The 21,748-nt window shown below is 35.2% G+C and overlaps 1 protein-coding gene across 2 annotated transcripts in view; it reads left to right on the plus strand.

Annotated features, from left to right (window-relative positions):
* Window positions 1–21,748, plus strand: part of Cdh12 (cadherin 12) — a 1,234,181-nt gene that overhangs the window by 927,813 nt on the left and 284,620 nt on the right. For both annotated transcript variants that reach the window (XM_017591412.3, NM_001427475.1), the window contains one exon: window positions 11,611–11,905. In XM_017591412.3, the coding sequence (XP_017446901.1) occupies window positions 11,611–11,905 (295 nt within the window). The remainder of the gene's footprint in view (window positions 1–11,610; window positions 11,906–21,748) is intronic.

Here is a 21,748-nt window from a genome sequence, read left to right on the forward strand (position 1 = left end):
GTGTCCGTGTGTATCTGTGTCTGTGTGTGTATGTGTGTTTGTGCGTGTACATGTGTACAATCTAGTACAGGGCAGCATATAGTAGATGTCAGGGGACAACCTTGGTCATCAGTTCTCATGGACCTTTGTTATTTGTCTAGGGCAGCCTCTCTCTATTCCTTAGAACCTGGTCTATCAGTATCCAAAGACCTGACTATTTCTGTCTCCTGTCTCACTATTGGCAGGATTATATGTATGCCCCATCACAACTGGATTTTTACACTGGCTCTGGGAATAAATACACCTCAATTCACCAACAAACAAACAAACAAGAAAAAGTATCTTTTCAATATTTTGCTAAGAATTGATCAACATATAGAGAACAGTGTGAGACTACTTCCTTAAAGCATTGATCATTTGATCTAAAAAGCAGTTAAGGTATTTTAATAGTTTTCAATTTTCTTGAAATTACTTTTCATTGTAATTTTATTTATTAATTATGTTTTTTAGTAGTACCAAATGGATACAGGGATTTTAATTTGGAGTATTACTTATATTGGTCTCAACATCATTAATTGTTTTTATACAAAAATATATTTTAATACAAAATATAGCTGAATTATCATTAGAGATTAACAACTAAAATCAAAAGTGGAATAAAATAAGAACACGTGATAGTGATAATGTGATTTTTTAGTCAGAGTCTCTAGAGTCCCAGAACTTATGGTCTCTGTAAAGTAAGAGGATTTGTTGATGACTTACAATCTGTAGTCCAACTCCCTAGAAATGATCAACAACAGCTGTGAAAGGAAGTCCAAGGATCTAGTGGTGGCTTAGTCCCACAAGGCAGGTATGCAAAAAAAAAGAGACCATTGCTTCCTCCAATGTCCAATGTAGGTCTCCAGCAGAAGGTGTGTCCCAGATTAAAGATGTGTACCACCATGCCTGGATCTGGGACTTGCTTTGTCCCACATGAGCTTGAACACAGAGATCTCTTTGCCTTAGGCTCCTGGGATTCATAGCCACTTTGCCTCAAGATCTCCATTCCAAGTTCTAGGTCAGAAACTTGTATCTCCCAGCCTCAAGATGAGGATCAAAGGTAAACCTTCCAATTCTGGATTGTGCTTCATTCCAGATATAGTCAAGTTGACAACCAGGAATAGCACCTCCAATGATGATGATAAAAAGTAATAAAATTCACATTCTTTATTTGTAGTTTTTAATAAGTGGCAATCTATAGCTCTACCAAATGTACTAGCAAAGAATTTCATTTCCTTGCTTACCATTGAAGAGTTAGATTGCACAAGATTTTGTTATCTTATTTGTGTCAATATCCTATGAATAGCCTAATAAAAAAGTAAATCCTATGTAACAATCGTATATTCATATAAAGACTAAGTGTCAAAAAAAGATGGTTAAGTGGATCCAAGATTGATGACCTGTGTTTGAATCCAATCTCAATTTGGTTGAAGCAGAACAACTTCCAAATGCAAAGCACATTGTGGATAACCCTCAAATAAACGCAAATAAACGAAATTTTAAACATTCTTAAAGATATTTCTGGAAAATACAAGTATAATTAACTAGCAGTTACTACTTATACATTTAAAATTACACCTGAGTGAAATAATGAGTTGTTATTTTGAGTCATAATTATGTACTTTACATCCAGAATAAACCATTCTTGTTTTATCTAACACAATGAAGTATTATTACCTCCATTCATTTAAAGAATACAAACATTCATTCTAGCAAAACAGAAATTCTATTGCTATTTAATAACAATATTTTGTCTTTTATTAATGGTTAATCATCTAAAGTGAAGATGTGCAAAGAATTTCATGACATTATAAATATAGAAGAAAAATTATTTTAATTTGCTTCTAAAATTTTCACCTCAAAACCATTGTAACAATCCAGTAACCTATCTGTTCCAAAAGTAGATATCAATGTAATATGATATCAAGAGAGAAAAATATACCGCCAGTTAATTAAAATTGTAGAATGTGATAACCAAATAAAATACCCTTTTGTGACATGCATTCAGGAGTCAAAGAGAAGACACTGAAGGAAACACTGGAGAGTGAGATATTTGTGTGCGTGTGTGTGTGTGTGTGTGTGTGTGTGTGTGTGTGTTGTCTTTGTTTTTGTTTTTCAACACCATGATACACAGTTCAGGCTTGAGTATCAGCTTTTGTTGCTCCAGAGCAATATAAATCGTCTTGGTGTCCTTTGTTCTTCATTAGCATATCCTAGGGGAGTGTGAGCATTTTGAAACAGATCTCTATTTTCTTAAACAGAAGGTGAAATATTTCCAGATGATAAATAGCTCTGGGTGTGTTACCCAGGCAGGGGAGCTTTCAACTCACATCGGGCTGTTGAAAGAAATACCAAACATTACAAAGCAATATTCTGCTAGTCCATATCACTGAAAGCAAGCTAGCATGAGATGAGTCCTCTCAGGAGAACAGAGTGGAATGGATTGACAAATGTTTTTGGACATTCAAGACCTTTGAATACAAATATTTGTGGTACAATTTTATTTAGGTAGGAATACAGAAAATCACCGAGTCTTGTCTTCAATTTTCTTTCAACTATATCTTAAGCACATTCATTTTTGAGGCACTGACTCAGAGCAAATAGAATTGAAGATGCATTTAATATTCTATAAACTTACCAAGAAAAAAATGGTCCTTTGTACCCAATTAAACATTTTCAACCTGAGACATGTTGATAATTTTGTTATATTTATTTTAAATAGGTTAATCTGTATGGGTAAGGCATGTGAATGAAGCCAATAAACTACTGCTTTAAATGTCAAACAGTAGACTAACAAACATTGTAAAGAACATCTTCTATGTATTATAAATATACATGTTATAATTAGTAGTGAATATGACTGCATACATTCAAAGATTACCTCAAAACAACTTAAGTGCACACAGGAAACTTTTACCTTAACTCTTAATTCTCATGAACAGATGTGACTATCAGATAAGTCTTTGCTTTCAGCCCCATGCTGTGCTATGCCTCAATCCCCATGGATGTCTGATGTTATACAGAGCTACACATCAATTAAAGCAAAGTTGTATAAGTCTGTTTTTTAAATCAATAGTTTTTTTAATCAGAAAAACAATAGGTTAAATAACATGTGAGAGACACATCAATAGGTTTTTCTGAGAGAGAATCTATTAACTTGGAAATAAAATGACAAATAGGTAGATATAAGTATGTATCCTTTTGCACTTAAAAGAATCCAGCTTTTACTCTTTTCTTCTCTGCTCTGGTACCTTCTTTGTCCCTGTCCCTTCTCTCCCCATCCACCCCCCAGATCGCCGTTCCCATTGCTGGTCTTTGTTCCTCCCCTCTTCTACTCTTCTTCTCTCATTAAACCTCTCCAAGTGGAAAAAAAATCTAGGAGAATTCTAATGAGAATTTTATACTTGTGTTTCCAAAGGGGAAAATACTTCAATTTCAATATCTATGTCTAAATTAGATAGTGAATGACCATGATATTATATTTATTTCAAATTGTGTATTCATAAAGCAAATACAGTAAAATGTTGATAATTTTAACCAAATATTCTAAGATTTTTCTTTTAGCCTTTGATCTATTGCTGTGATTTTTTATATCAATTTTGTAAAGAAAATGGTATACTGCCTTAAAACTTTACTTCCTCTCTTGTGACAATATGAAATTTATAGTAAGATAATAAAAGCACAAACTCATAAGTAATTCTGCTAGACAGGTGTAGTAGCAGGAGAGAGGACAGTCTATTCTTTGAAACTTTAAATTGTTAAGTAACTGGAATGCTCTAAAAGAGTTCAAAGACTCTGAATAAACTATGCTGAGCCGGTTTGAGCCAATTGGGGGAAACTCAGAAGCAAAATCTCAAATTTAGGAATAAGATTTAGCAGGTAAACACAAAGACTGTTAGTCTGAATGTAGAGTTTCCCTTAAACACTTAAAGAGTAATATGATATAGGTATAAATAATCAACTTGACAACAATGAAGAAAGCACTGGATCAGAAGAAATGGTAAATAATCTGTAAAAGAATGGGAATGCATCTAACTCCATGGTGGTTTGTCATCCCCAGTCATATATCATGAATAAAACAGCATAATTTGTTGTGTTTTCATTCAATATAAAAGAAAAGTTAACAAAGTTAGCAAAGTTAATCAGTAAGTTCAACACACAGATTCCAAACTCCAAGTCACTGATATTTAAATATAAACAGAATATTCAGTCATCATGATTTAGAGAAAGCCAAAGTTATCATCAGTAAGGATCCACATTCCCAAGTAGAAAGGAAACATGGAAAGAATAAAAATTTAGGGAAAGCCTGTGCACTAAGATCAATAAAATATGTTTTCTATAAAACGAAGGTATGAATTTTAATGAGGATATATTTAAAAATTATAAAAGAAGATTTTATAGTAGATTTTATTTTATAGTAGATTTTGTGGTAATTCTGAAAAACATAAAAATTATAATAAATATTTGTTTTAGTTGAAATTCCAAGAGATATCTTGACTAAGGCAATGCTTTATTAAAATTTACCTTTATCATATTATTTTTATTATTGTTGTTTAATCTTTTTACAGTCCAGTCATTTTCCCCTTTCAGGTCTTCCCTCTCTCTGACTATTCCTCAGGCCATTCCTCCTCCCCTGTCTCCAAGAGGATGTCCGCAACCCCCACCCCCACCCCACCAAACCTGAGGGTTAGGTGCTTCTTCTCTCACTGAGACCAGACCAGGCAGTCCTCTGCTGTATATGTGTTGGGACCTCAGACCAGGTCATTTATGTTGCCTGGTTAGTGGCTCATTGTCTGAGAGATCTCAGAGGTTCAAGTTAGTTGAGACTGCTGGTGCTTCTATGGGGTTGCCTTACTTCTCCTCACCTTCTTCCAGCCTTTGTCTAATTCAACTATATGTATCCTGTGATTCTGTTGGGTGTAGGTCACTGCATCTGAATCTATCAGCTCTTTGTTGGGTTTCTAGGAGAGAAGCCATGCTAGGCTCCTGTCTGTAGACACACATAGAATCAGTAATATTGTCAGGCCTTGGATCCTCTCTTTGAGCTGGTTCCCAATTTGGGCCTGTCACTGGACCTTCTTTCCCTCAGTCTCTTCTCCAGTTTTGTCCTGCAGTTCTTTTAGACAGAAACGATTCTGCGTCAGAGTTTATGACAGTGAGATGGCAACACCATCCATCCCTCCACTTGATGTCCTGCCTTTCTACTGAAGATGGGATTGAGTAGTTCCCTCTCCACACTGTAATCCATTCTATCTAAAGTCCCTCCCTTTGAGTTCTAAGTGTCTCTCACCTCCCAGGTCTTTGGTACATCTTAGAGGGTCCCCCACCTCCTACCTCCTGAAGTTGCCTGTTTCTATTCTTTCTCCTGGCTCTCAGGGGTGTACTCCTGTTCTCCACAACCCAATTTTTGAACAAAGCATTCATTTGGGGATTGCTTTCTGTTTCAGAGGTTTAGCCCATTAACATCATCACAGGAAGCAAGGCAATATTCAGGAAGCCATGGTTATAGAAAAGTATTTGGGGTCCCATACCCTGATCAGTGGGTAGAGTGAGAGATCTCTAAGTCCATACCAGTGACACATTTCTACCAATAAGGCCACACCAATCCTTGTAATCCTTCTAAAGAGTGCAATTCCCTGGAGACTAAACATTCACATATATGAACCTATGTGGGCTATTCTTATTTGAGCCAAGACGTTAGACCTCTTGACACATATAGACTTGCAGCCTTATCATAATGCAAAAATGCACCTAGTCCACCTTCAAAAGTGCCCATATTCTTTTGTAATCTCAAACTATTTACCCCTCCAAAGTTCAAAGACTCTTCTGAGACTCAAGCAACCTCTTTACTGTAGCCTCCTATAAATTCAAATCAAAATATTAGATCACACACTTCAACATACAATAGAACAGAATATATATTACCATTCCAAATGGAAAATATATTTAATATGGAAATAGAGAAAGTAAGACAAAGAGCAGCAAGGAAAACTTCAAATTCTGTAATGAAGCTTGCTGTTAGAGCGCTCCTCAGATATCCACCTCTTTTCAGCTAGTTGTCTATAAAACACTGCAGCCTCTGAGCTCCTTCCACACCAAGTCTGCCCATTTTCTTCTCAGTTATCCTACAGCTCTGATATCTCCCATACTGTTGAGTATCCAGCACAAAGTTCCTCTTCACATTGCATGCAATGATCTCTCTGGGCATCATGCAGAAGAACCCGTGATACCTATCTGGCCTCCATGGCTTTTCTTAATGATAGATGGAGATTCCACTACTCCTTTCTCATATCCTTGACACTAAGGAGAGAACAAAGTGGCCAAAACTTCCAAATTCTTCTGCTTGACAGGTATAAAGCTTGGACCCTCCTTTCAATTAATTTGCATCAGCTATTTTGATGGTTTTCTTCCCCATTTAAGCTTTTCATTAATTCCTTTGTACATTCTGGACTCATAGCTGAATAGGATATTGTCCTGAGGTCACCATTGATCAGGTTTTCCTGTGAATACTCCTCTCCTTGAGCACAGGACTTGGCTCAAATGACAAACTTTCTGCTGATCCTCTTTTCCTCAAACTATGAATTTTCTATTTATCTTGGCCAGCTTGGTCCTTTTCATTATAGATCTGCATCGAAGTGAACAATAATAACCACACAAAGCACATATAACCAGGCTGTCCTGAGATGTCTCCTGTCAGTACCAATGATCCAAACTCTTTAATTTTTAGGACAAGGGCAAAAAAGCAGCCATATTCTTTGTCAAAATATCAAGAGTGGTGTCTAAGTCACTTACATTCTTCTCGTAAGCCACTTGAGCTGGGTCATTATGAGTTACATCGTTCTCTGAATTACTGTCTGTCACGATTTTGATAGAACATTAAATGCTAGCTAAAGCTGAAGCACTCAGTCACTTTGGTACTAGACCCTCAAATCTTCCATATTCTTCAAAAGGTAACATGGTCAAGCCTTTCACCATAATAACCCTTTCCCTGGTATCAAGTTCTGTCTTAGTCACTGTTTTATTGCTTAAAATAGATACCATGCACAAGGTATCTTACTAAAAATTTAAAAGTAAGTTGTTGAAATGTATTTGGGACCCAGAAGTGATTTTCAGATCAAAAAGCATTACAGAGAACACGGAAATTATATTTTAAACATTTCATGGTTTAAAACCATTTTAAAAGAAAAAGGTATATTAGAAGAGTTTGGGTAAAAATTGTTCACACATGTTTGCTTCAATCTTCTGCTGTTCACTTTTCTCAGGACAACTATCCTCTTTGTGTCTTAGGAGCAATACCTGTTTGTCTCTATCTCCCTTGAACAAACATGCCTGCTTCTAGGGCTTAGCAAATCAACACAGACATGTGTTTTCATACTGGGAGATGAGAGAATATGTTAAAACACTTGCTATGCAAGACTGAAAGCTCATGTCTGGAAAAGAAGTAAACAAAGAAACAAACAATCAAACCCACTGAAACAGCAAGAGAGATAAGTCTGTGCCTGTAATTGTGACACTCAAAGGAGATGACAGGCAGAAACTGGAAAATTCCTGTTTGTTTGAGGTATATAGTCTACCTTACTATGCAGAAGTAAATCTAAACGAGGTTCTGATTCAAATGCACTAACAACGAATTAGTGGTTGTCCTCTCACCTCTACATAAGAACCATGTCATGAATGGACACACACACACACACACACACACACACACACACACACACACACTATATATATATATATATATATATTATGATTATATATTATATTGTATATTAAATTTTATATTAAATGGCACAGTTTAATTTGGTAACATGTTTATCTAGTACAATCATATGTAAATAAAAATTTTTCCACCTGAAACAATAATGGTACAAGTTTTCTTTCATTTTTCTAGGAAAAACTACCTTTCAAAAATCAGAGAGTTCTCCAAACTCCTTTCCTGTCTGCATGTCTAGTAAATGTGTCCTGGTAAATGGCAAATGAAAATAAAAGTCACTGCTGGGTATATTTATACAAACACTTTTCCATTTGATGTGCACATTTCAACTCACAGAAAATACAAACGAGCTGTCTTTTAACGCGGCAGTTCCAAGCCGCATTCAGAGATTGGCTGGTAAACATTTAACTTTAGATTAGCTTTCTCAAACTTTTAAGCACTGAATTTCAAGATTTGCTTCCACACTGAACCTAGGCCTCAGCATCTTTTTTTCAGCTTCTCTTGGCATCTCATTTTCACGCACCATCTGAGATGACTTGGAACACATCAGAAAATAACACCATTGCTTCCACAAAGCAACTATCTGGACAGTGCCTATTTCTGCATCCATTATTTGCGGGATGCTTTTGGGGAGTGGGGTAGATTTTATTTTAAGTGTCATTACTAAACGATGATCTTATTGGAGTTGGCAGTTTCAGTCTGCAAATGTTGTGGCACCTATTCAGAGAAACCTTATTTTTAATACGCGGCATAAGACACAAATATAGCACACATTTTTACATTGTTATTTTTATATAATTAATAATTTCTTTCGGAGATAATTTAGACAACTACATGAAATGATGTAGTATTATATTTTTAACAATTTACACCATCCAAAGAGGAGGAAAGGCGCCCTCAGTTCTTATGAAAATGAGACATAAAATTAGCCACATGGCATAAACCGAGCCTAAATTGCATCACCAGAGAACTGGAGAATTCAATTTTATCTATGGAGATCCACTGCTGAAAACAACAGTTTCTAAGTTTCTTAAAATGCCACATTTTCCATCTTTGCAGTTACCATTTATTTTAAGGAAATAAACAGAAGAAAACACACAAATGCTTACTCATTCATACATACATTCCACATATCACTTATAAGAAATTCATCAATGTTTTTGAGTCTCCCAATTTCAGTATATGTAACTCAGTAATGTAGAAATTTAAATCACACACGCATAGGTGCACACGTGAATGCGTGTGTGCGCACACACACACACACACACACACACACACACACACACACACACGTATATGTAAATTTTGAGGCTGGGTTTCTCTGAGTACCTCTGGCTGTTAGTGGAACTTGCTCTGTAGACAAGAAGCATGGAACTCATAGATATCCTTCTGCCTCTGCCTTCTGTGAACTGGGATTAAAGGCTTGAGTCACTACTACTTGGCACTAAAAACATAATTTTGAGGACCTCAAATGATAGGAAGAAAAGATGATGGTTTAGCGATTGGAAAATGGCTACCCAGTATTGTTTTTAAATCGAGTATAGCAGCACAGAGAAATAACTACATGATTACATTTGTGGAGTAATATATATTTGCTTTGCCACTTTTATTTTATGTTTCTGTATCTATATAATTGACCAATAAGAGTTAGATTGGCATAATGATACACCTCTCAAATCAGCACTTGGATGGTTGGCTCAAAAGGGTCTCTGTGACTCTGAAGCTAGCCTAGTCTACATGGAAAGCTCCAGACCAGACAGGACAACATAGTGAGACTCTGGCTTTTAAAGTAGATGTTTTTAAAGGGGAATGTGAGGGGAATAAGAGGAGACAGGAAGGGGTGGGTGGTCGGATGGGTGGCTGAACACCCTAACAGAAGAAAGGGAGGAAGTATGGGATAGGGGGTTTATGGATGGGAAACTGGGAAAGGATATAGCATTTGAAACGTAATTTGAAAATGTCACTGAATAAAAACACAGGGTTTATCTTATCCTGTGCAATTTTCTACTGAAACTGTATTACATTTTCACTAAGTGAGATTCTTCAATATACAATAAGTTATTATTTTAATTTTTATATATATTGGTTAGTTAGATACTGGGTAATTTGCTGCTGGTTAAACTCCTATATCTGTATCAGGATGCCACTGTCCATCAGCAGAGAATCAGTAACACTAACTCTTGCCTAAGTAGCCTGGGCAATGACTGTGATGTCTTTCTACATTTTGCTGTGCTAAGACCAGAGAGATACTCAGTGGTTTGCAGAGATACTTGGTGGTTTGCAGAGAACTTGGCTTCAGTTTTTAGAATGCATTTAGGGACTCATAACTTTCTGTCTGTAATCAGTATTAGGAGAGTGATATACTCTTCTCACACATCTGGAAATTGGGAGCATATAGGGTACACATTCTTTATGTACACAATACATTCATTAGACACAAAGTAACAATAAACACTTTTAAAAGACACCACCACATGACTCGTCACAAAAATGGGCTGTGAATTTAACAATGTATTTCTAAGTAAAAATCTTAGCATTTTTTAATTTATTGTTTCTGATTTTTAATCTCTGTAAGACTAGATTTTTTAAGTTAGAAGGTTAAAGATGAAAGTTAGAGGAGGGAGCAGCCACTGGATTTAATTTGGAGTTTGATAGGGCTGACGGCACATCAGCTTACATATTCTTAAGTCAGTTTGAAAAGAAAACAGTTTTGACTTTAATCAAATGATATGGAATTTTCTTTTTGTAACTTTACTTGAATCAAACTGTGAAAACCCAATTAAGATTTTCACTCAGTTCTCAAAATATCTGCACGTATCCTTTAAGCCATTGCAAACTGGTTACTGCTCATAAAAACATCCCTCTTGCATTGAGCCTTTGCCTGTCTTATACCTTAACATAAATTTGAAAGGGAAAGTAATACCCATTGCATTGAATATCTTTAATAGTGTGGTTGACAATTGTGATTTGAAATTCATAAGTTCAAAGAACATTTTTCTACAGCTTGATTTTATGCTTCAAATCCCCCATGCTTTATAGCAGTTAAAAAAATAGGATAAAAAAACCCACTTCATCCCATCATTCTCTGTAATTTCTCTTATGCTGAAATTCAATGCATAAAAACTTCTAAAGGATAGTCCAAATTGTAGAGTTTCTCATTTTTTCTTTAAATATTTTCTTCCATTCAAAAATTCACATTACATTACATTCTACACCAAATATACTTCTGAGAAAATTTAGATGTCAATGCAAATTCAAAACAAGATTTCATCTTAATAAAAGTTTGCATAGTGTTATTTTACTGAAATTAAACCAAAATGTTTAATTTGATGTTTAGACATATAACCAGAGATGACATTTTTAATTGCATTTTTCAGTAATAAATTTTAATGCCAATTCACAGAAGGCTTAGTATAAAAATGACATAATTGAATTTGATTTCAATGCTATCTTCTATGCTAAACGATTAATAAACCCAAAGTCACTGCAACAAAATATTTTCTCATAGAACAACCACCTTTATGTACATTTTATGGCAAATGCAAAAATGATTATAGTTACTACTGAGGTTCAAAATCCTCTATAAATGATGTTCTGATGAAAGAGATTCTTATGTAAACTTGGAGAATTAAAATATATATTCTCAAAGAAGCAGTTTAAAGTATCTATAATAATGTTTGACTCAAAATAACATAATTTATAAGGACATATGTTAAGAGCACTGGCAAACGGCTCAGAAGTTAAGAGTGCTTTCTGAAATATCGTGCCACCCACACTCTAAGTTTCATTAATCAGGAAGGCATAGATATGACATAAAAGACTATAAAATATTAATTTATCTTATCTGATTAAATGAATTCTCTCTCTCTCTTTCTCAGTTACACTCTGACCTGGACAAGGGAGAAGGCACTGTTAAATACACGCTCTCTGGAGATGGTGCTGGCACTGTTTTCACGATTGATGAAACTACAGGAGACATTCATGCAATAAGAAGCCTGGATAGAGAAGAAAAACCTTTCTACACTCTTCGTGCTCAGGCAGTGGACATAGAAACCAGGAAGCCACTGGAGCCCGAATCAGAGTTCATCATTAAAGTGCAGGATATTAACGATAATGAGCCAAAGTTTTTGGATGGACCATATGTTGCTAGTGTTCCAGAAATGTCTCCTGTGGGTGAGTAGACAAATCAAGTTTATATTAGATGCTATTAACCACCTTCAATATTTTCCTGGTACATGCTGATGTCGATATCTTATTTATAAGATATCAATATTGTTCATTTATAAAACATTAATTTGTTCTAGAAACTGTCTCCTATACCAATATTCTATGAATAAAGCAGCAGTAATCTATGAATACAGACATATGAATATGTAACTTTTTAAACTATTTCCTAATTTATTGATTTATTTGAACTCTCTCTCTCTCTCTCTATGTGTGTGTGTGTGTGTGTGTGTGTGTGTTTCAATCAATGATACAGATAACTACCAAATATCAAACTAAAACTTTACATTAGTATCAGCAATGGACCAAAGAGAAGGTATTTGCATTTTCTGTGTTTTCTTTTCTTTTTCATTAATTAATTAGTTAATTTATTTATTTATTCTATATCCCAACCACAGACTTCCTTCCTCTCCTCCCTGTCCAATCATCTTGCCTCCTCTTTCCCATTCCACCCTCCTTTCACATCAGAAAATTGGAGACTTCACATGAATAACAACCAATTTTGGTATATCAGGTTGCAGTAGGACTAGGTACAAGTTCTCCTATTCAGATGAAAAGCACATCATACTTAGGGAAAAGGGATCCAGAAGCAGGCAGCAGAGTCAGTGACAGCCCCTGATTCTACCCTGTATGAGAACACACATGATGTCCTAAGCTGCATATCTGTTACATATGTATAGGGGGCAGAGGTCCATTTCATGCATGTTCTTTGGTTAGTATTTCAGACTCCTCAAGCACTGTATGCACCCAGCCACATTGGTTGATTCAGTACATTTTCTTTTTTTGTCCTTGACTTCTCTGACTCCCTCAAACCTTTCTCTCCCTCTTTCACAAGAATCCCAAGGTCTGCCTAATCTTTGCATCAGTTTTCATCACTTGCTGGGTGAGGCTTCTCACATGATAGCTATTCTAGCCTCCAGTCTGCAAGTATAGGAGAATATTATTAACAGTGTCAGGATTAGTGTTCTTCTTGGGATGTAAACCCTTTCTTTTAAACCCTCCTTCATGGGTTTAAATTGGGTCAGTCATTGGTGACCTTTTTCTCAGTTTCTGCTCCAACTTTATCCCTGAACATCTTGTAGCTGCAGCAAACTCCCAACTACAATGGAAACTGCTCTCCATTGATAATTTCTTTATCCATTCTTCAGTTGAGAGAAATCTGGTCGTTTCCATTTTCTAGTTATTACAAATAAAGCTGCTGTGAACGTAGTTGATCAAGTGTCCTTACGGTAGGGTAGAACATCTTTTTGAGTTTTTGTTCTTAGTCGATGTGAAAAGTCTAAGACGGAATTTCGGAGTCTTGACTTTCATTTCCCTTATAACTAAGGATGTTCAACCTTTCTTTAAATGAGTCCCAGCTATTACAGCTTCCTCTGTCTAGAATCCAGACCCTATTGTAAATTGAATTATTTGGTTTGTTGATGTCTAATTTCTTGAGTTCTTTAGATATTTTAGATATCAGTCTTCTGTTAGCTATAGGGTTGGTGACAAACTTTTCCCATTGCATATGCAATTTTTTGTCCTACTGATGATCTCGTGTGTATTACAGAAGCTTTTAAGATTCATGAGGTTCCATTTATTAATTATTGTTCTTTGTGCCTGAGTTGTAGGTATTCAGTTCAGGAGCTTGTATCCTGTGCCAATACATTAAAGGCTATTCCCCAGATTCTCTTCCATTAGATTTACTGTTATCTTAACTATCAAATACCTCAAAATAAAGCTGGAACGTCTTTGATCCACCTTGGACTTTAGTTTTGTACAGGACAATAAAGATAGATCTTTTTTCATTCTTCTACATGAAGATAGCCAGTTAGACTAGCACCATTTATTGAAGATACATTCCTTTTTCTTTTGTATATTTTTGGCTTCTTTGTAAAAAATCAAGTGTCCATAGGTGTGTGACTTTACTATTGCATCTTCAGTTCAATTCCATTGATCATCCTGTCTGGATTTTTCCCAATACTATGTGGTTTGTATTAGAGTTACTCTGCTGTACACAGCATGAAATCAGGGATGGTTATACTTCCAGCAGTTCTTGTATTGTACAGAAACATTTTAGCTGTCCTGGATACTTTGTTTTTAAATATGAAGTTGAGAATTGCTTATTTAAAGTCTGTAAAGGGTTGTGCTGGAAGTTTGTTGGGTAAGAAATTGAATCTGTAGATAGTTTTTGGTAAAATAGACATCTTTACTATGTTAATCCTATTAATCCAAGAGTATTGGAAATCTTTTCATCTGTCATCTTCCTGAATTTCCTTCTTCAAAGACTTGAAGTACCTGCTGTACAGGTCATTCACTTGCTTGGTCAGAGTTGTACCAAGTTGTTTCAAATTATTTGCAGCATGTATAAATGGTGTTATTTCCCTAATTTCTTTCTCTGTGCATTTATCACTTGTATAAAGAAGAACTACTGATTTTCTTTTGAGATAATTTTGTATCCAGCCATTTTGCTCAAAGAGTTTATCAGCTGTAGGTTTATCTGGGAAGATTTTTGAGACACACATATATAGTATCATATTTGCAAATAGCAATACTTTGTCATTTCCAATTTGTATCCCTTTGATATCTTTTAGTTGTCTGACTGCTGTAGCTAAAATTTCAAGTACTGAATTGAATAGACAGGGAAGGAGTGGGCAGCCATGTCTTGTCCATAATTTTAGTGAAATAGCTTTAAGTTTCTCTTGATTTAATTTGATGTTGGCTAACAGCCTGCTATATATAGCCTTTATTGAGTTTAGATATATGTCTGTATCCCTGAGACCTGCAAGACTTTTATCATAAAGTGGTTTTGGATTTTGCCAAAGGATTTTTAAGCATCTAATGAGATTATCATATATTCTGTTTTGTTTTGATTTAGTTTTTGTTTTGTTTTGTTTTGTTTTGATTTTGTGTTTTTTTATATGGTAGATTATATTGATGTGTTTTTGTATGATGAACCCTCTCTACATTTCTTGGATGAAGCCTACTTTATCATCATGGACAGTGTTTTATTTATTATAAGTTATTGGGTTAGGTTTGAAAGTATGTTATTTTGCATCAATTTTAATAAAGAAAATTTGTCTGAAATTCTCTTTTCTTTGTTGAGTCTTCTTGTGGTTTTGGTATCAGGATGATTGTGACCTCATAGAATGAGTTTGGCAATGTTCCTTCTGTTTTTATTTTGTTTGAGAATAGTTTGAGAAGTTTTGGCATTAACACTTCTTTGAAAGTTTGCCCTGAACTTATTTGGTTGGGAGATTTTTACTTTAAAAAATCTTATTTTAGGGGGTTATATATCTTCATAAAAAGTTTACCTGATCAGAAATCAAGAACATTATCCATTTCATTTAGATTTTCCAATTTTGTACTCTACAGGTTTTTGAATTAAGACCTAATGATTCTTAGAATTTGCACAATGTATGTTATGTGCCTCCATTCATTTCTGATTATGTTAACTTGGATATTCCACATCTGCCTTTTAGTTACTCAGTTACAGGTTTGTCTATCTTGTTGATTTTCTCACAGTATCAGCTCTTGGTTCCTTTGATTTTTTTTATTGTTCTCTGTGTTTCTATTTAATTGATTTCAGCCCAGTGTTTGTATATTTCCTGCCATCTACTCCTCTTGGGTGATTTTGTTTGTTTGTTTCTTTCTTTTTTTTCTAGTGCTTTCAGGTAGGTGGTAAAGTCATTAGTATGAGATATCACTAATTTCTTTATGAAGGACCTTAATGCTATGAAATTTCATCCTAATACTGCTTTCATTGTATCCTATAAGTTTGGATATGTTGTGCATTCATTTTGATGACATTTAGGAAGATTTTTAATTTATTTATTTGTTTATTTTTTCCCTGATTGAATGGTCCTTGACAAGAAAGTTGTTCAGTTTCTAAGAATCTGCAGGTTTTCTGTTGGTTTTATTGTTATTGAAGTGCACTTTAAGACATGGTAATCTGATGAGATACAAGGAGTTGTTTCAATTGTCTTTTACCTGTTGAGAGTTGCTCTGTGACTGAGTGTGTAGTACATTTTGAAGGAGGTTCCATGAGGTACTGAGAAAGAAGGTATATTGTTTCAGGTTTGTGTGAAATATTCTGTAGATATCTCTTTGATACACTTGATTCACAATCTATGTTAGTTTTATTATTTCTCTTCAGATTTTGTCTGGAAGATATGTCGATTGGTAAATGAGAGATATTATGGTCCCCCACCATTAATGTGCATGGTTTGATATGTAATTTAAGTTTTAGTAAGCTTTCATTTTGAATGTAGATGTCCTTGTGTGTGCATATGTCCCTTCTTAAGTTTAGAAAACCTCCTTGGGGTATCTTATGTAGGGCGGATTCATAGATAGATATTGCTTAAGTTTGATTTCATTAGAGTATATTTGGCTATCTCCTAAATGATGATGGAAAGGTTTTCTGGGTATAGTAGACTTGGGAGGCACCTGTGGTCATTTAGATACTGTAAGACATCTGCCCGTGCCTTTCTGGCACTTAGAATCTTTTTTGAGATTTAGAATATAAGTCTGATAGTTTCACCCCTTTACGTTATTTGGTCTTTTCCCCTTGCAGCTTTTAATATTTTTCATTAATATTCTTATATTTACTGTTTTGATTATCATGTGATGGGAGGGTTTATTCCATTTAGAATAATTTATTAATTATTTGAGGATATCATACGATATATAATCATATTTATCCTTACTTCCTTCCCTTAACTACTCTCAAGTCCATCCTACTTCTTTACTTCCACAATTTTCTATCATGTGAAAAATTGTATACTTCATCCACTGCAGTTTTCATACCATAAAATGTTGTAAAGAGAATGTGAGGGAAACAGTCACACTACTAGATTGTGTCAATTCAACACGGCTTGGGTCCCAAAGGAAGATGAAAACTCTTTGAGGGACCAGCTTAGTGTGGGTGGTAGCAGCCCTGAGAAGGTGGTCCTCAGAAACGTAATTAAGGTAGCTGGAGATGACTGTGAGCTTGGGTACTTCTTCATAATCTCTGCTCCATTCCTGCCTTCAGGCTCCTGCCTTGAGTTCTTGTCCCATGTGACATATTATAACTTGTAAGCCAAAATAAAGCCTTACCCCAAAACTTCTTTTTTGGTCACGGCTTGTAGCTCAGCACTAGAAACCTAACTAAAACAGATATTGATACCAGGATTATAGATATTGCTATTATATATCCGTCTGGGTTGATTTTGGGAACACTGTGGAAGTGTCTAAAACCTTGGGCTATAAAAGTTATTTAGTATTCAGAGCTTAATAAATTTTCGGGGCTTGGGAGACAAGAATCTTGAGAACAATTCAGATGATGTAGGTCTGGCTTGAGAAGAGTTTTAAGTTTGAGAGTCCCTTTAAGGTCTCTAGCAGGGTGATTCATGTGATATATTTGAATTATGAATCTGTGCTATCTTGTCTGATAGGGGTGAAGAATCAGCTGTGATTAACAAGAGACCAGAACCACCCAATAAATGTGTTTGTTTTTTCCTAAGGCATATTTTTTACTGATCATATGGGGCTGAAAAATTAACTGTGATTAAGCATAGGATAGAATCAGTGATTGCAATCTTTTGGGAAGTGTATCCTCCATGACAGCACACCAAAACTGTGGTTCAAAGGAAACAAAACCTGCATGCCAGGATGATGGGCAGATTTGGCAATTTTTAAGAGTTTCACAGAGTTATTAACAAGACATTTGCAGGACTGACAGGGTCACAGAAAGATGCTATGGCCTGCTATTATGGGAGGGTAGGAGAGACCATTAGACAGTGTGCAAGCTTGGTTACAAGGGAAGGTTTATAACAGGAAAAAACTGAGGCATGGTACTATATGGTAGAGTTCATGACATAGGGACCACGAGAGATCATAACAAAGGCATAACCCAGTTCAGTGTTGATTCCAGTAAACCGGAGATTCAAGAAGGGTCGGTCTACCAAGGATAACAGTAGCTGTCAAGTGGAGCCAACCTGAGTCCATCATACAAGCTTCATGTGCTGTGAATGGGAGAGCCAATGAAGAGTTTTGCAAGCCCTTTGGAGACCAGTAGATCATGATTGAATACTAGACATTGAATACTGATTTGTTTATACTGTTGGAATTTGGTTTAGATTTGATCTGTCTATAATTGTGGCCTGCTTCATCCCTCATGAAGTAAGTATGTAAATTGTTTTAACTTTACAGGAGCCTACAACTGAGAGATTTTGAAATTTTAAAGAGCTGGTAGATTTCTAAAGAGAACCCAGGCTTTTTAAAATATTGAAAAATTTAAGACTTGGGGTAGGCAATATATATATTCCCAGTATATATATATATATATATATATATATATATAATCTCCAAGTATGAGTTTTCTTTATTGTTTCTACTTCCATCTTTAGGTCTTGAAAAAATGCTATTCATTTCCTGTACCTGTGTCATTATATTTTCCTTTATTCCTTCAAGAAAATTAATAATTTCCTCTTCAAAGGCTTCTGTCATCTTCAAAAGTTTAGAATGAAGGTCTATTTATTGTTCTTCAGCTGGGACAGGATATCCAGGGCTTGATGTAGTTACAAAGCCCTGCCGCGTTGTTGATTGTGTTCTTATGTTGGCATTTATCCATCTGGTTTTCCCTAGTAAAGACAGGCCTTGTGGAGTACAGGCACATATTTGGGCCAGAAAAGAGAGCACAGAGGACTGGGTGCAGTTTATAAGTTTACAACTGTTGGGTGTGCTTTAGGGAGAATTTGTAGGCAATGGATTAAGGAGGAGTGGTGTTATTTTGTTGTCTTGGAGCCAGCAGGCAGAGTTGTGGGACAGGAAATGGAGTGCAGGGGATAGGGCAACAAGACAGGTCCTAGTTCACTGGTGTTAGGAGTTTTCTAGGCTGATATGGCAGGCAAGGAACCTGGGACATAGTCGTACTTGGTTTTCCAGATGCTGGCAGGCCATGATCGAGAAAATCGATGTCAAGGGATAGGGCACAGCTCATTGCTGCTAGGAGTGTCCCAGGGGATCTGCAGTCAAGGGATTGGGGGTGGGGATGGGGCTCCTCTAGTTGTCCCTGGTGCTCATGGTTCTCTGGCTATGCATGGTGAGCTGTGGTTCTAAAGATGAAGCTCAGGGGACAGGCTCAGCTCACCTAGGGAAGGGAGAGATAACCTGGTCTCTGATTTTGCCGTATTGGAGGAACACATGATTAATTATAGTATGAGAAAGTGAATTTACTGTATGATGATAGATTCTTCAAAGTGTGTCTTTAAGTACAACCTTTAATGGAAACCTTCATTATTATTCCTGTTGGTCTGTTTGTCTGTCTATCTATATTCTACAAACCTACCATTTATTATATAAATATAGATGACTAGACAGTATAGATAGATATAACAATGAAATGTTTATTAAAATTCCAAAGCATGGGAAATTTTGTATTTTATATCTTCTTTGAATATGCAAGCATAATATTTCTACTTTTACATAAGTAAAAGGAGGTATCAAAATATGAATTAAGTGTGTAAATAAGGTAAGGACAATGAGTTGCATATGTGCTGTCTCAAAATCTTACTTATACATATCAAATCAAGATTCTACTAAAGAAGTTGAATTGTGACAACTATTACATGTGTCTTTCACAGCAAACAGACTTAACATACAACTGGAATTCTGATCATAGAACTTCGTTGTTTCTATGAACTGCTTCAACTCAGCTGTCAGCTCTTATCACCATGTGAGAAAAACTCATCATTTTAATATTCTAAGGGCAGACCTTTGTCACTACTAGTTTTGCACAATGTGATTCCTTTTATTTCACTTCATTTCATTCTATTTTCTTGGGATCTTTAAATCTCTGACCAAGAACCAACTGCATGTTGTATAGCTGATTAACAATAGAGCCTTTGCTCTCCCTTATCAGTTTGTCCATAGTAGATACAGACATTTAGGTATTCTTTGAGCAAAATCATTTTTCCCAATGACTGTAAGTAGAGAAAAATAAATAAGAGGTAAAAGACACTAAACTGAGTTATACATATAGTAAATAGCAATGTATGGGACATATAACATATAATAATGATGCTATTTATAAGGAAATAGGTATGAAGAATAGTTATAAGGAAAGACATTATTTTATATAATGTGTACAATAATAAAAAGAAAATTATAAAACATCACAAATACTTAAGAAGCTAGTATATTTATAACATAAACATAAGGTGAGTAAATACTGTAGCACTGAAACAAAGTTTATTATGCAAATGTGAATTTAATCCTAATGGGCTTTATATATGAAAGAAAGCTCAAGCAAACCTACAATGAAAAGTATAGGAAGGGACTATTCCAAGGACGATACTTATGTAGGTTCAGAAAATGTTGAAAAGTTAAGTAGAAATTTCAAGGAAAATTAATATTTCAGACATAATATAATATAATGCACTTAACAACCTGAGATTCAAAATTGTCCTCTTGACTCTATGAATGGTTAGAGAGGAAGGTTGTTCTGGTAATAACTTCTGCTACCTCCAATCTGCCATGGTAACATGTTCAAAGACAAACTGCTTCTACTTTGACCTAAGAAAATTGCCTCTTGATCCAGAGAGTCCCCAGATCCTTGGAGACAAATTTAGACTTTATGAATGTGCTCTTAATTCTTTAAGACCATGAACAGCACAATGAATTACGATAATGTGCCCTCCTTAATATCTGATGATTATGCATCTGGGGACCATGCATTTTCAGTTACTTTCTTCAAGACCGCAGACAGTTTGGCGATTTTAAACCTGTGTTCAAGCCTGTATCCTCTTCCTCTCCCTTAGCTTAGTCACATTCAAAAACGTACTGATTGGTTTTAGTGGCTTTTGAATATGAATCGAGATTTAAGGACTGTGTTTTACTGTTACTTAAGCTATTGTTAGGTACCAGGTGACCTCACTTGAGAGTATTGTCCCTCTTAATATTTAACTGTCACAAAACCCTCTTCCTGATTCATGAAATTCTAGTAACTACGGTGAATGAGGAGATAGAAATATGTTTAGAACAAAGTTAATCACAACTGCTAATTTTGATTTTTTTCTAGTGAATTATTTCCCTTTTCAGAAATTGACATTGAGCGTACAATATTATAGGACTGTCCCAAACATTTAGAAAGTGCATTATGATGTTTTCTTATCTCCATTACATTTTATTTATATATAACACATAGTTGAAGGATGGGGCTTCTCGCTTAGAATATACTAGAGTAGTATATTTCTTTTGTTCATCCTAAACAAATGATATTAACTTTAAATTATATTAAATTTAAATAAATAAGCCATGGAAAATTAAACTACTTCATAACAAAGGTAAATGCCAAATATATTTCTATTTTTATTCCCCTTATGTTTGATTTCTATGGCATTTTATAAGAAACAGTGAAATTTGGGATTATTTTTTCATCTTTGTATAACTTATTCATTAAGAATTCTACATAGTATATTCTACAATATTCTTTCCTATACCCTAATTCCTTTCATATACTCCACATTCCTTTCTAATCCACTTCATGTTTTTTCTCTTGAAAAAACAAGTCACTAAAAAACAGAGATTCAGTTCATGTTGAACAACCATTTTTGAGCATATGTCCTATCCTTATGGGGTTGACTTAGTGTTACTCCATTAACAGATGTCCATTTCCCCCTTAGAACAGCAATCTTTTCAATATAACTTCTTGGCTATTGATGGGAGTTTGTGCTCACTTACCCTTTGCTCTGCTCTGATTTTTTTTCCCTTGGGCTTGTGCCAGCCTTGTGAAAGCTGTTTGAGTCTATGTAAATTCATTCATATGTGCAT

The sequence above is a fragment of the Rattus norvegicus genome, chromosome 2 (assembly GCF_036323735.1).
Source record: "Rattus norvegicus strain BN/NHsdMcwi chromosome 2, GRCr8, whole genome shotgun sequence".
NCBI lineage: Eukaryota > Metazoa > Chordata > Mammalia > Rodentia > Muridae > Rattus > Rattus norvegicus.